At 46.7% G+C, this 13,248-nt stretch overlaps 1 protein-coding gene across 1 annotated transcript in view; it reads left to right on the forward strand.

Moving 5' to 3' along the window:
* Positions 1-13,248, forward strand: part of SLC7A5 (solute carrier family 7 member 5) — a 52,819-nt gene that overhangs the window by 9,194 nt on the left and 30,377 nt on the right. The window contains exon 2 of the mRNA XM_083626310.1: positions 8,263-8,388. Within this exon, the coding sequence (XP_083482436.1) occupies positions 8,263-8,388 (126 nt within the window). The remainder of the gene's footprint in view (positions 1-8,262; positions 8,389-13,248) is intronic.

The following is a 13,248-nucleotide window of genomic DNA, read 5'->3' on the forward strand; positions in this document are numbered from 1 at the left end:
TGATGCTGTAGGTGCCTGACTCCTGTTTGTCTTGCGTTTATCTTTCTTGGTGTGATGCTGCCTTGGCCTCTTGCCTCCTCTCCTAGAAGAGCTTACCTTGCCACAATCTTTTTGGCTTGCTTCTATGCTACCTGAAGGACCATGTCTCCCTGCATCAGCCAAGCTGCAGTCATCTGGGGAACCCCTGTTGTGCCGCCGTCTGCAGCCCAGTAATGTGTGGAGCGTAGGGATGCAGGATAGACCTTTCTCATCGAGCTGCAAGTCAGACAGTCTCACTCCATGCCCCAAGAGGGGTCTAGTTCACTGTTTCGCTGAGCGCCTCTCGGTAGCAGCACATTTTTCTTCCCGCCTGCATCTTGTGGAAATGCATAACCTGCTTTCAACTCTCCTTGCTTTTTCAACTTCAGGCGTCTGGCTCAAGCTTCTTAATCCCTTTGGCCACCAAACTTAACCAGAATTGTCTGTTGCAATTACTCCAAGCTATGAAGTGTGGTCATATCAGACCTGCCTTTGGTTTTCTGGCTTGCAGAAATTGTTCAGTACCCTCGCTCAGTTACAGCTGCACTGTGTTTGCAAAAGCACCACTTGCTTTTGCTGACATCAGGCTCCCTAGCCTCTGGAAGGGCATGCTCCATAACTACTCATCCTGGTGGGGTGTTTTTTTTTTGTCCTTTCAGAAGTGGAGCTTCAGGTCATAGGGATACAGGCTCCTCTCATTAACCGTGTGGCTGTGAGAAGATTTGCTGTTTCCAAGATCACCTGACGCTAACACTGGTGCCTGTGGGGAATGCTTTTGCTCCAGTTGTTTCCTGGGTATGTTTACAGTCTAGGAAGCATCCCTTGCTATCTATTCTAAGTGATAGATAATGAATAACGCTGGGTCTGGGATGAAGAGGCCTCTTCTTTTGGCAAAGTTACCATGCATACAGTGGTACCTCAAGTTAAGTACTTAATTTGTTCTGGAGGTCCGTACTTAACCTGAAACTGTTCTTAACCTGAAGCACCACTTTAGCTAATGCGGCCACCTGCTGCTGCCGCGCCGCCGGAGCCCGATTTCTGTTCTCATCCTGAAGCAAAGTTCTTAACCTGAAGCACTATTTCTGGGTTAGCGGAGTGTGTAACCTGAAGCGTATGTAACCTGAGGTACCACTGTATTAACAAAAGGTGAGCCTAGCAAAGTGGAATGCAGTTGTTTTTGCTTTGCAAGGCAAGCTGGCTAATGAGATTCAGGCACCTTCATTGATAGCTCAGATGGTTAGAGCATGGTGCCAATAATGCCAAGGTTGCAGGTTCAATCCCTGTATGGGACAGCTGCATATTCCTTCATTTATAAACTGGGTCACAAGGGATGAAAACAAAGTTAATATATTGAGACAGTTGTTGAGTGGTATCTCTGGTTATGAACTTAATTTGTTCTGGAGGTCCGTTATTAATCTGAAACCGTTCTTAACCTGAGGTACCACTTTAGCTAATGGGGCCTCCTGCTGCCGCCGTGCCACCACCGTGCGATTTCTGTTCTTACCCTGGGGTAACGTTCTTAACCTGAGGCATTACTTCCAGGTTAGCAGAGTCTGTAACCCAAAGTGTTTGTAACCGGAAATGTTTGTAACCCGAGGTACCAGTGTACAGCAAAGCAAAGTGTGGGGTCTTGCAGCTTCCTGGAACTTGTACTTGCTGGGATGGAAGGTCCAACCTTTTAATCTCTGGTGTGCTTACTAACATTGGGAAGTTTTTTCTCTAATGCCACAACTGAAGTGTTTAGTTCACAAATCAATTCAAATCTCTCATTAAAAAATAAACACTTTAAACCAACTGAAGGGTTACTCTGCGATCTAAATGAGGCAGCAGATTTTTATTTTGAAATGGAAATACTTACTAAAAACCCCAAATGGCAGGTGCCAGCTTCAAATAAGCATTCACTCATACGTGCAGGAGAGATGAGAAGCGATACCGCTTCTGATATTGTGCCCTGCGAGAGAGACATGTGTTCCTATTTTAAAAGAAGCATAGCAGTAAGAACTGTTCAGCAGCCATTTAAGAGCAGAAGCCAGCTCCAGATCTGGGATGTAAACAGTACTCTGAGCAAACACCCACAAGATGCTACAAAGGTGGTGAAGACTGTGGCAAGTCTGACCGAATTTCAGAAGTAACTGACATCTCATAGTGTTGGCTTCCCTGCTACACGGTGTAGACCAGTGATTTTCATAATGGGATCGGTGGACCATCACGAGAGCTTCATTCAGATGGCATGTATAAAAATGCAGTTAAAACGCATGCAGCATTTTAGCATAACACATTACAGTTACTATACAGTGGTACCTTGGTTTACGAACTTAATCCATTCCGGAAGTCCGTTCTTAAACCAAAGCATTCTTAAACCAAGGCATGCTTTTCCATAGCAGCGGGGGACTCAATTTACAAATGGAACACACTCAACAGGAAGCGGAACGTGTTCTGCTTCCAAGGCAAAGTTCACAAACCAAAACACCTACTTCCAGGTTTGCAGCATTCTGAATCCAAGTTGTTCATAAACTAAGCTGTTCTTAAACCAAGGTACCACTGTAACAGGCAGACAAATTATTAACTGGTCCACCAAGACCCTTGGCAATTTTCTGCTGGTCTTGGGGGTGGGGGAGTTGAGAAGCCCCTGACGTCGACCCTGCAAAAGTGATCAAGCCTCTTATATGAAGCATTGCAACATAGGAAGATGCACCATGCAGAGTCAAGTCAATTAATCTACCTAGCTCAGGATCAGTGGCACTGCCTGGAAACTGTTCTGCAGGGTCTGTGACATTCTCGGGCCCCATTTTGAGATGCTAGGACTTCATCCTGGGACCTTCTGGGTACAAAGCAGATGCCTTACCACTGAGCCATGGCATACTTTTCCCCTGGAGAACTATTGGGCTTTCTCATTTCCATTATTCCATGCATATTTCCTCCGTTGACCAATTCCTGTAAGTGAGTGGGCTTCCAGAACCCACTGCCTGCAAAACCTGTTCTTGCACTTCTTGGAAAGCCAGACAACCTGTCTTCATAAAAAACAACAACCCCAAAACAGCAGCTGCACCCACTGCACAAGTTCAGTTTCCTGTTGTCTGTTGTGGTAGATGCAAACTCTCTTAGTAGGCTAATCTTTTGCTGAGGCCGCCTGCTTGTCTGCCATTCTGCAGCATCACCTTAATTTATGGTGTACTATCACTGCAACTGGCCTCCTTACTTGCTCTTCCATTTGATTGTACACCTATCTAATATGTTGTATTTTCCGCTCCTTCGTTTCCTGGCTGTTGGGATTCCTCTCTGGCTTCCGTTCCTGGTTTCAGAACCCTGCATTGCGCCGCTTCTTTCATCCGGCTCTGGTGCTGTTTTGGTTCCTCATTCGTGGCGCCTTGGAAAGGATGTGGGTCCCTATGTGGGGGAAGCTCCTGAAAGAGGATCACATGTAAGAAGCAGTTGTTTGACAGCTAGCAGATTTGACCAATTTCTGTTGAATCAAAGTTAAGGAAGGAGAGGCCATCACATTCAAAGGTAGATTCTTCCACTGTCGCATCTACAAACGGCCGTATTGCAGAAGACTCTGTAACCAGTAGGAAACACGTATTCTATTGCTTTTTTAAAAAATCCTTTGGGAGGCAGATGGGGGGCTGCTTTGGCTTAATAAACCCCGCCCCCCGTTCCTCTTTTGGTTTTAGGAAACATGTTGCTTGCATTGTTTGACTACGCTGGGCTGGCTACCTTGCCCAACAATCGTTAAATGCTCAGTGCTGAATATGGCAAAACAATTACAGCAGTACCTCGGGTTAAGAACTTAATTCGTTCCGGAGGTCTGTTCTTAACCTGAAACTGTTCTTAACCTGAAGCACCACTTTAGCTAATGGGGCCTCCCGCTGCTGCCGCACCGCCGGAGCACGATTTCTGTTCTCATCCTGAAGCAAAGTTCTTAACCCGAGGTACTATTTCTGGGTTAGCAGAGTCTGTAACCTGAAGCGTATGTAACCTGAAGCGTAGGTACCACTGTATCACAATTTTCCCTACTAGACACATAATTAAAGCAGTTTCCCCCAACACTGCACATTTATGTATGTTATTGGGCTTTCTCATTTATATGCACACTTTACCCTAACCTGAGGTACTACTTTAGCTAATGGGGCCTCCTGCTGCTGCCGCTCCGCCGGAGCACGATTTCTGTTCTCATCCTGAAACAAAGGTACTATTTCTGGGTTAGCGGAGTCTGTAACATGAAGCGCCTGTAACCTGAGGTACCACTGTATTTATTTTTTAACGGGAGGTTGCTGCAACTAAGAGCTGTGTGAGCTTCTGACTTACATTGTTACTCTCATGCGTGAAAGCAAGCAAAAAATGAGCGCCTTCCTTCCTCCTGGAGGGGCTGTAACAGAGGCTGGTGCAGAGTTCCTGCTTTGCAAGCATACGTGATCTTGTTTTCTTATAACACTGTGCTCTGTTCCTGGCATGTTATGTGAGGGTGGTGTGGCAGAGGAATACTGTACCTCCCTCTGCCTGAAACCTTGGGAAGCTGCTGCCGGTCAGAGTAGGTTGTTTGGACCAATGTTCTTTGATGCAGTGCAAGGCAACATCATGCATTTGTGTATTTAGGGGGGGGGGACTCTGTTTCTGAGTGGACTTCTGACTGTAGGAAGATTTCTGTTTTGCTAATTTGAGGGAGAGAGGTGGAGTCAAGTCACTGACACATTACACACAAACACACTCCTTTCCTTGAGGCGTTTTCTACTACTGGTTTGTTCTGTGCTGATAACCCCTAATTTTCACTCAGAATCCTGCTAGTGTGTTCTGATAGTGCCACTGTCTTCTCTTCTTCCCAAGCAGTCTGATGATTTTTAAAAAACTACTTACGTGTCTTGAAAGTGACAAATTTGTGTCCTGTGCAAGCCTAGAAAGAGAGATACACAAATAAGTTACTATGTGGAAGATAATGAGTCTCTCATCTTAAATGGCTTATTTGTACAGTGACTTGGTCTCGCTTTATCTGTTCATGGTGGGAACTTCTAAAATTTAGGGAACGAAGGAGCCGCTCGTTACCAGCAAAGTTTTGTAACTAAAACCTCCCCCACTGCCCCAGTAAGGTTCTATAAACTTTTTAAAAGTTGCTGCGTTAGGTGACATAATGGAAGTTTGTTTTCAAAATGCACAGCATAGAGAACCGGGATTATTTATAAAATATAGTTTTATTATCTATCAAAGTGTAGAGACACTTCCTTACACAAAGAGCACCTTTTAAGGCTGCATTCCTTTGCACATTTACCTGGGGATAAGTCCAACCGAACTTTGACTTTCTGACAGAGCTGTTCGACAGTGGAACAGACTTCCACGAGAGGTAGCGGACTCTCCTCCCTTGGAGGTTTTAAAGCATCTGCCATGTATGATCTAGTTGAGATTCCTGCATTGCAGGGGGTTGATCTAGATGACCCTTGGGGACCCTTCCAACTCTACAGTTCTGTGATTCTATTAATGGCACCTTGCAAAACAAATGGAGTAGTGCAGCCATCCCAACCCGGTACCCTCCATATGTGTTGGGAACGTGCTTCCCACCAGCTCCAGCCAGCATGAGTGTATGATCCCGTGGCTGCTGGGAGTCCAATGCATCTGGAGGGCACCAGGTTGGAGAAGGCTGGAGAAACAAAGCAAAAACCTTTGGGCTGCTTGCCGCTCCCATGGGGGGGGGGCGAGGCTTAAGCAGCTGCTGAGGATGCCTCCCCTTGGCATCCTTCCTCTCTGCTGCTTTTACGCATGCCACAGTTAGCCAGTTAAAAGTGTGCCAAAGTGGCAAGGGTGCCAGTGGTAAAGGTGCGTTGCCAGCTTAGCCCGTCTGAGTTCAAAGTGTTGGGTGCCCTGCTGGATCTTGCAGTGCCGTCTTCAAATGTTGAGTCAGCAGATCTGGCTTCTTGCATCTGTGGTCTTGTAGGGAGTTTGAGATCAGCTCCTGCTGAACATATGTATCTGTTTACTTGTTGCTGCGTATATGAGCCTCGGAAGCTTCTGTCTGGCTGCGCTTCATTTCTATACTTAGATGTGCAGGTGTTCTGACCAGCCTGGGAGGGATGCTGCGTTAAAAGTGAGAGCACATGGTTCAAATCTTTGTTTACTTGGGTGAGAGAAACATGCACTCTGCACGTGCTCCAGGGTCCTCTTGGCACTGACGCATCACTCAGTAAGTGTTTCAAAGTAACGTGTGTTGCCGTGCTTGCAGTCCTCACCAACAGCCCTGTAAAGTAGGGACAGTATTGGCATCGCCCAGTTTGCAGATAGGAGCACTGAGGCTAAGCCGAGAGAGACTGACTTGCTTAAAGCACCCGTCCCCCGTTAGTTCTTGGGAAAGGTTCCAGGGCTATACCTTGGTGCGCCTTAAGCCCTGGAGGTTTTTAAATAAACAGGGCAGTATTCTGCAAGGAGGAGGTTGCGCAGATGTTGCCCAAAATTTTCAGGCAGGAGTGCCACTGGACGGGATTGCAGTGTATGTTTTAAAACCGCACTGCTCAAGCCTCAAGGGGGAATGTTCTTTCTCACACTCCTGTGCGCTTGCATTCTCATAGTGTGCAAACATTTTAATAAAAGTGTGATGCAAAGATAGCCAGCGTCCTCTCGATAAGGCAGTGACTGACTCTCTGCAAGGGGATGCTGGGTGCCCCCACCCTGCTGAAGGAGGCAACAGCAGCTTTGCAGGCAAATACAATATGGGGGTGGAGAGGGGATTATGCAAAGGAGCTTCCGGCTTCTCGGGTTGCTGCCTCTTCCTTGCTGCAGGGCCAATCGGTGGCGCTGGAGGTGGCACCTACTGAAATGGGCGAAGGAGCTGTTAGGTGTGACTGATGCAACTGTCCTCCTCTCTTGCTTGTCCTAGCTTTGAATCATCTGCAAGGAAGTTGAATCATTCATTCATTCACTAGGGAAAAACCCCCCAACTAGGACTTCCTGGATAGCAAGCATTTTGAGTGTGGCTCTAGTTTCCCCCACTCACCATGTGCTACTGCATCAAAAAGATGCAGTAAGCTTACTTGACGGGAAAACTCCCCAGCTAGGAAGGAGGTAGCATCCTCCCCTGTGTTTCAGGATCTGCAGCTGTGAGCTTTGAGTGATACTGTTGTTTCTGCCTTAGGATGTGAACATCTGCTTGTGGGGAAGTGTTAGTGTTTTTTTGTACCTGGAACTGTGCTAGGCACTGCTGCTCATAGACCATCCACGTGGTCCTGTCTTTGCAGAGAGTGTTTTCAAGTCTGCATTAGAGGCCAGGGTGTGATAGGAGGGAGACTGGGGGGGGGGGGGGGGAGATGGGCCAGGGAAGAGCTGGGTGGCAGCAGAGAGATCCAGGTACAGTATAGTTTGGAGAAAAGTCCTCAATCTTCTTTCTCACGTTTATATTCTACAGGATGAGCCCTGAAGGGGCCCCAAAGCGGCTCTCAGTTGCCTTGTGTATCCGTGTTGCTTTTAAAACAGTTACCAGCTTAACTTCAGTGCAAAACAATGAAACCAAAAATAAGGTGGGGAGAGTGCTCTGGTCCTGCTTGTGGGCACCTCGGAGGCACCTGGTGAGAACAGGATGTTGGGCTAAATGGGATGCTGATCTAGCAGCCAGGCTCTTCTTGCATCCTCAGTCAGAATATTCTGAAACGGAACCAGTGCAATGTCTGCTGCTTCCCTAGAGTCTTCCTCCAGAGCTCCCCAGCTAGAGTAGAGGCTGAGCTCTCTAGGCTTTCGCTTTAAGAGGGAAAAAGAGCAAGCCTTCAGGTGGAAAAGCTCACCCTCTCTCACTAGGCTGCACTCTAGAGGAATGTAGATTTGGAAGGAGCGTGCCTGTGTGTTTGTGTGCAGGTGCCGGCAGCATGGGTGCATTTATAGTGGAGACAGTTTCAGAGGAAGCAGTCTGCCAAGTGGAGTCCTAGCAACCACAAGCTTCCAAAAAGTTTGGCCGCAGAAGTGCATCCATGCATTGGCGAGAGTAGTGCAGGTCTCATTTATTTTGTATGTGTGTGTGTGTTTTTCCCTGGTGTGGGCAAGGGGATATTCATTGGCCTGGATCCATTTGCACAGATCCTACACTGTGCTTTGCAGGTACAATTCCAGCAGATGATGGGGGTGGTGGAGTTGTGCTGAATGTGGCATTCCAGCTGTGCCTTGCCCTCAATCTTTAGTTTGGTGTATTTCTTTTCCTGTTTCTAAAAAAAAAGAGGGTGGCTTGCGAAGCTCCTACTCCAACAGTGAACTAACCCACCTTGATCTGTTCCTTTCCAGTACTGCTCACAGCTGTCAACTGCTACAGTGTGAAGGCCGCCACCCGCGTCCAAGATGGCTTTGCGGCTGCCAAGCTCTTGGCTCTCGCCTTGATCATCATCCTGGGCTTCGTTCAGCTGGGAAAAAGTGAGTATGTGTGTTTTGCTTCTTCAAAAAACAGGATGGAAGTGGAGGAGAAGGTGGTACAGGGGAACGGGGAGGGGTGGCAGGTGGTTAGGGAAGACTTCCCCCAAATTCTGGCTCTAGCAGCAGAGGCAGAACAGCTTTAAATACTGTACCTGATTTCTCTGTCTGCAGCTCCAAAAGCTCCAGGAAAGGGAGGCAGATTTAGGGGAGCGCAGCCACTTTAGTTGCACTTGGCATGGAGCAACTATGTTGTAGAATGGAAGACAAGAGGTGGGGGCACCAGATTTTGGCGTTTGGGACCCCAAGGCCTGCCACTGCAGGCAGCCCCCCTGTTTCTTCTATTTGAGACTAGACTTGATCGCTCTCATTATGGTCCAGGGAAAACAAAACTGCATTTTCTCAGGTACCTGCAAAAATAGGAGAAACGTTCCAGAAAATGCCTTGTAACGGCGCATCTTTCACTTGGGCAATGTGGTAGTTCTGAGATCTGACCAGATGCTCAGGACAAGCTTTCAGAAAGACGAAATTCAGCAGCTACGGCTATTCCTAGCCTTCATGGATATGAAATGCTAGTGAAAGCTTCATTTGCACAGAGACATCCATGGCACATTTGGTCTCTCTGTTTCTTCTTATTCTAATCTTAAAATTCAGTTCCCTGTATTGTCGCCTTTATTTGTGGATTTCATCTCTCTCCCCCCCCCCCCCCCCCGTTTAAACCACTCAGGAAAGTTAGCATTTTTAGTGCGAATTTCTCCGAATAGAGACAATTTTTGTATACAATTGTATACAATTTGTATACAATTTGTATACAATTTTAACTACTATACAGATTTTGGAAGCAATTTCCTCTAACGTCAGGCATTATTGTCTGTTACACTCACAAAGTGCATGTATTTTTACTCATATTTCCCTATGGCACACACATTTTTGTACACATTTTATGGTTGCTGGACTGCACTGCAAAAAAAATTCAGAGTACAAATGTCGAAGTGTGGTGTGTTCTGGTTTGCGTATTGGTTTAAGGTGTGCAAATTAGGAATTAGCTCATTAAAATGCAAACAACACCAAATGTCTCCCGCATCCTTAACGATGAGCGACCCTTGACAGCCTTTATCTTCCTTCCTCTGGCAATTGCTGTGCTCTCTGCCCCACATCAGCCTTTTATGAAACGAGAGTTGCTTGGGAAGTGCCAAGTTTTCCCCTTGACCCTGTCTGACCTTCCCTGGCTCAGATCTTGTCCTCTTGACTGCATGTACCCTCTGCCCTTCCTGCCTGTATCGCTGTTGTTTTTAGCATGGCAGGACGTGGTGGGCACCTGAGCCAACCCCTCATTCAACAGGGGTCCAGGCAGGCTGGTCACATGGCTTGTGGCAGCCTGTTTCTGCTTTCGCTGCTTGTCTAGGAGAAGAGATCAAATGCCGGGATGGCGTTTCCCTTCTGTGTGTTTTCGCCAGCCGGCAGGGCTTTGCTTGGTGCAAAATAGCACACACATGCACACCCCTTCCACTCCCACTTGCTGGATATTTGACTCCCAGAAGAGAGATGCAGGCAGACGAATGACGTCTGTGGGCTGTCAGTACAGGGTAGTCTTCATGAGGAAACTGCGCCCCCTCCTGTCCTTTTGGGGAAATCTAGAAAGCAAGCAGGGGGCTGTTGCCTCCACCCCCATCCAAAGAGATACATACTGTATAGAGGATCGATTGCCACAGGATGCTAGAAGTCAGGAAATAGGTGCTTGTAATTTTAACCACACTTGCTTTGCATGCACATGTTCAGTGCTGGTGTCTGTCTTCAGGTAGGGCTGGGAAACTCCTCCTGCCCAAATCCTGGAAAGCTCCTGTCAATCAATGTAGAGTTTATGCTGGGCTAGCTGAACTGGTCGTCTGACTCAATATAAGGCAGCTTTATGTGTTGGTAACATAGGAGTACCGTAGGTTTCCAGGAATTCAGGCATACAGTTTGTGCCTGGGGTTATCTCAAGGGCTTGCCTTCTTCTGTACAAACCCAGAAGCTTGTCAGTAGCCATCAGCAGAGGCCTTGCTTCACATCTTGCCACCTTTCGGCTTTTCCCTACTGACGCCTAGATGAGTCCCGGGCCTTTGTATGACCTCCATGGTGCATGTGTTTATGTTTCCTGTCAAAAACGAACATTGGAAGAGCCCTGCTGGATCAGATGAGAGGCCCATGCAGTCCAGCATCCTGATCTCACAGTGACCAACCAGATTACCCATGGGGAATCCACTAGTGGGACCCAGAGTGCAGCTTAAGATTTCCAGTAACTAGTGTTCAGAGGCTCTCTTTCTCTGACAGCGGAGGTGGGGCAGCAGCCATCAGGGTTAGCAGATAGCCTCACCTGCCATGAATTTGTCTTCTTAAAGCCACCCAAGTTGGTAGCCATTGCTACATCTTGTGGCAGCAAATGCCATAGGTGACCTATGTCTGAAGAAGTCCTGAATTTTGTGTCTCCTGGATCTTCCTGCTTCCGGCTTAATTGGATGACTCTATGTCTCTCTCTCTCTGTTTCTCCCGTCCCCAGTTAGTAGGCATTGGTGGCCATAACCATGACTGTTCTGTTTTTATTTTGTTAGGGACTGGAAGGTCTAAATGGATTTTTGTTTTAGTTACAGCCCTGGTCTTCAAGTGTTATGCGGTGTGTGTGTGTGTGTGTGTGTGTGTGTGTGTGTTTACAGATGGAGATTTGTTTTGCTGCTCTCTCTGTCTTGCAAGCTCTTGTTTATTTTTGTGCGCGCTTAACTTCACAAGCTGCTTTCAAGCATCTTGCAGCTTACAAGCGGTCTAGAAATGCAAACAAATAAATGGAGCTTAGTGAAGCAGTTCTGTCCAATGAAGACACAAAGGGATAAAAAAAAGAGCCTGTCTCTTAAGTTGAAAGGTTTTCTTCCTTCCTTTCTTAACATCTCAGCATTTTAAAAGAAGAAAGCTAACTTTGTTAATTGTGTTTATTTCCTTCTAAATGGCAGAGCCTCGTGACACAAACTCTCGAAATGTCTTGCCAACCCGGACCTGGTTGGTGTCAGCACAGATCTCTCTGCTCAGCATTTTTTAGTATTTTTTGATAAACGGATAAGAAGCGGATGGGAACTTTTGAGGGAGGAATTCCTCCTTCTGTAAAACAAAACAGGAGGTTGTTTGGGGAGGGGAGGGAGCCCCTCTATTCTGGAGCAATATAAGGGACACTTGTTTAACAACAAAGGATTCAGAAGGAATTCTCCACTTCTCTTTGCCCTCTTCGGAACTTGCAAGATATTATTTTTCCTTTCCCTCTTCTCCTGTTACTGCCTCCCCCTATAATTGCCTTGTGACCTTTGGGCAGTTTTTCAGCGGTGATACTTACAAAACACACTTCTTTCTTCTTCCCACCCCTTCCATATTGCGTAGGGTGCTTTGCTCAACTTATTTCCTCCTTTAAGGTGGGCTGTCGTTAATGGCCATGGAATGCCGGCATCACCTTTTGGGCTCTATGCTAATAATAGCCTTCCTTTAATATCTCCAGAGATTCCTTTCTCACTCACAGGAATCTGCCTCAAAGGTCTTCTCTGCATCTCAGGTCATGGTTGTGCAAGCAAGAAATCTGCAGACTCACAGCTGTAAACTGACTGTTGATTTTGAAATAGTTGACATTTGTGTTTCTATCACACTCCCCCCCCCCCATTACCTGTGTGCATCAATAAGAACTAGGGAGTTGGTTTCTTTTTCCTAACAAGATCAACACCCCGATGCACTCAGCTTCTGGAATCTGCACATGATGACAGGTTCTGCGTTCTTGTGCTCTGCCATCACAGAACTCTCACTTTGTGCACAGGATGCAACCCAAAAAAGGTAACCTGCACATGCTGTGCATAGATAATGATGGGAAAACTGTGTTGTCTGGATAAGAGCCATTTGGTCTGGTTGTTGGGTTTACAATCTCACCCCTTAATGTGCTGCACTTCACAGTTCCCAGAAGCGATTCACAGTTTTGATTTTTTTAGGTTTGTTTTTAATGGGCATTTAATGCATTTTATATTAAAAACCTTTGTTGAGGTGGTTCACAGGTCTTTAACATTATACGCACAAAATAGCCATTAAAACAACCTTGAAACTATCAAATACAATAATATAGCATCAAAGAGGAGCTATACATTAATAACCAAGTAGCGAGAACAGAAAAACTAAGTATGCAGGCAGATCCTAATCCAACTTTTGCCAGCTTTCTTCCCTCCAGATGTTTGTCCTGCCCCAGCCCAGCTTTCTCAGCCACCACATCAAACCCCCAAAATGAGATTCTTCCTCACCTCATGGCTTTTCTCTCACTATGCCTCAACAGAAGCATCACATTGCATCATTTTTCCTGCCTGCAAAGCGGCCTTTGCCAACCCTGGTGCTCTCCAAATGCTTTGGAGTACAATTCCCATCAGCCCCAACCAGAAGAGCTACAACTGGGCTACAACTTCCATCCTCCCTTCTGCATGCTGATGGGAGCTGGAGTCCAAAAACAATGGGAGGGCTGCAAGTTCCCTAGCACCGACCCCAGTAAATGGAATAGTTTTGATCCGCTGACAAAATGATGCTGAAGTCAGCACTTAGCTCCGTGGGGAGCATTCCATAGCAGGACTCTTTTCTCTGGTCACCACTTACGAAGGGAGGGGTACCCAACGGCCTTGTGCAGTTCTAGATAATTGGGCTCGGGACAATAACCTATTCCCATCTGCCTTTGAGAACAGAGATCTTTCCAGTAAAATGTGCACCTTTTGTGTTTTCAGTGGCCCAGTGAGTAACCGCTAAAGGAAGCATTAAGGTAAAGGTAAAGGTGCCCCTGCCCGTACGGGCCAGTCTTGCCAGACTCTAGGGTTGTGCGCT

The sequence above is a fragment of the Podarcis filfolensis genome (assembly GCF_964270895.1).
Source record: "Podarcis filfolensis genome assembly, chromosome: 8".
Lineage (NCBI taxonomy): Eukaryota > Metazoa > Chordata > Lepidosauria > Squamata > Lacertidae > Podarcis > Podarcis filfolensis.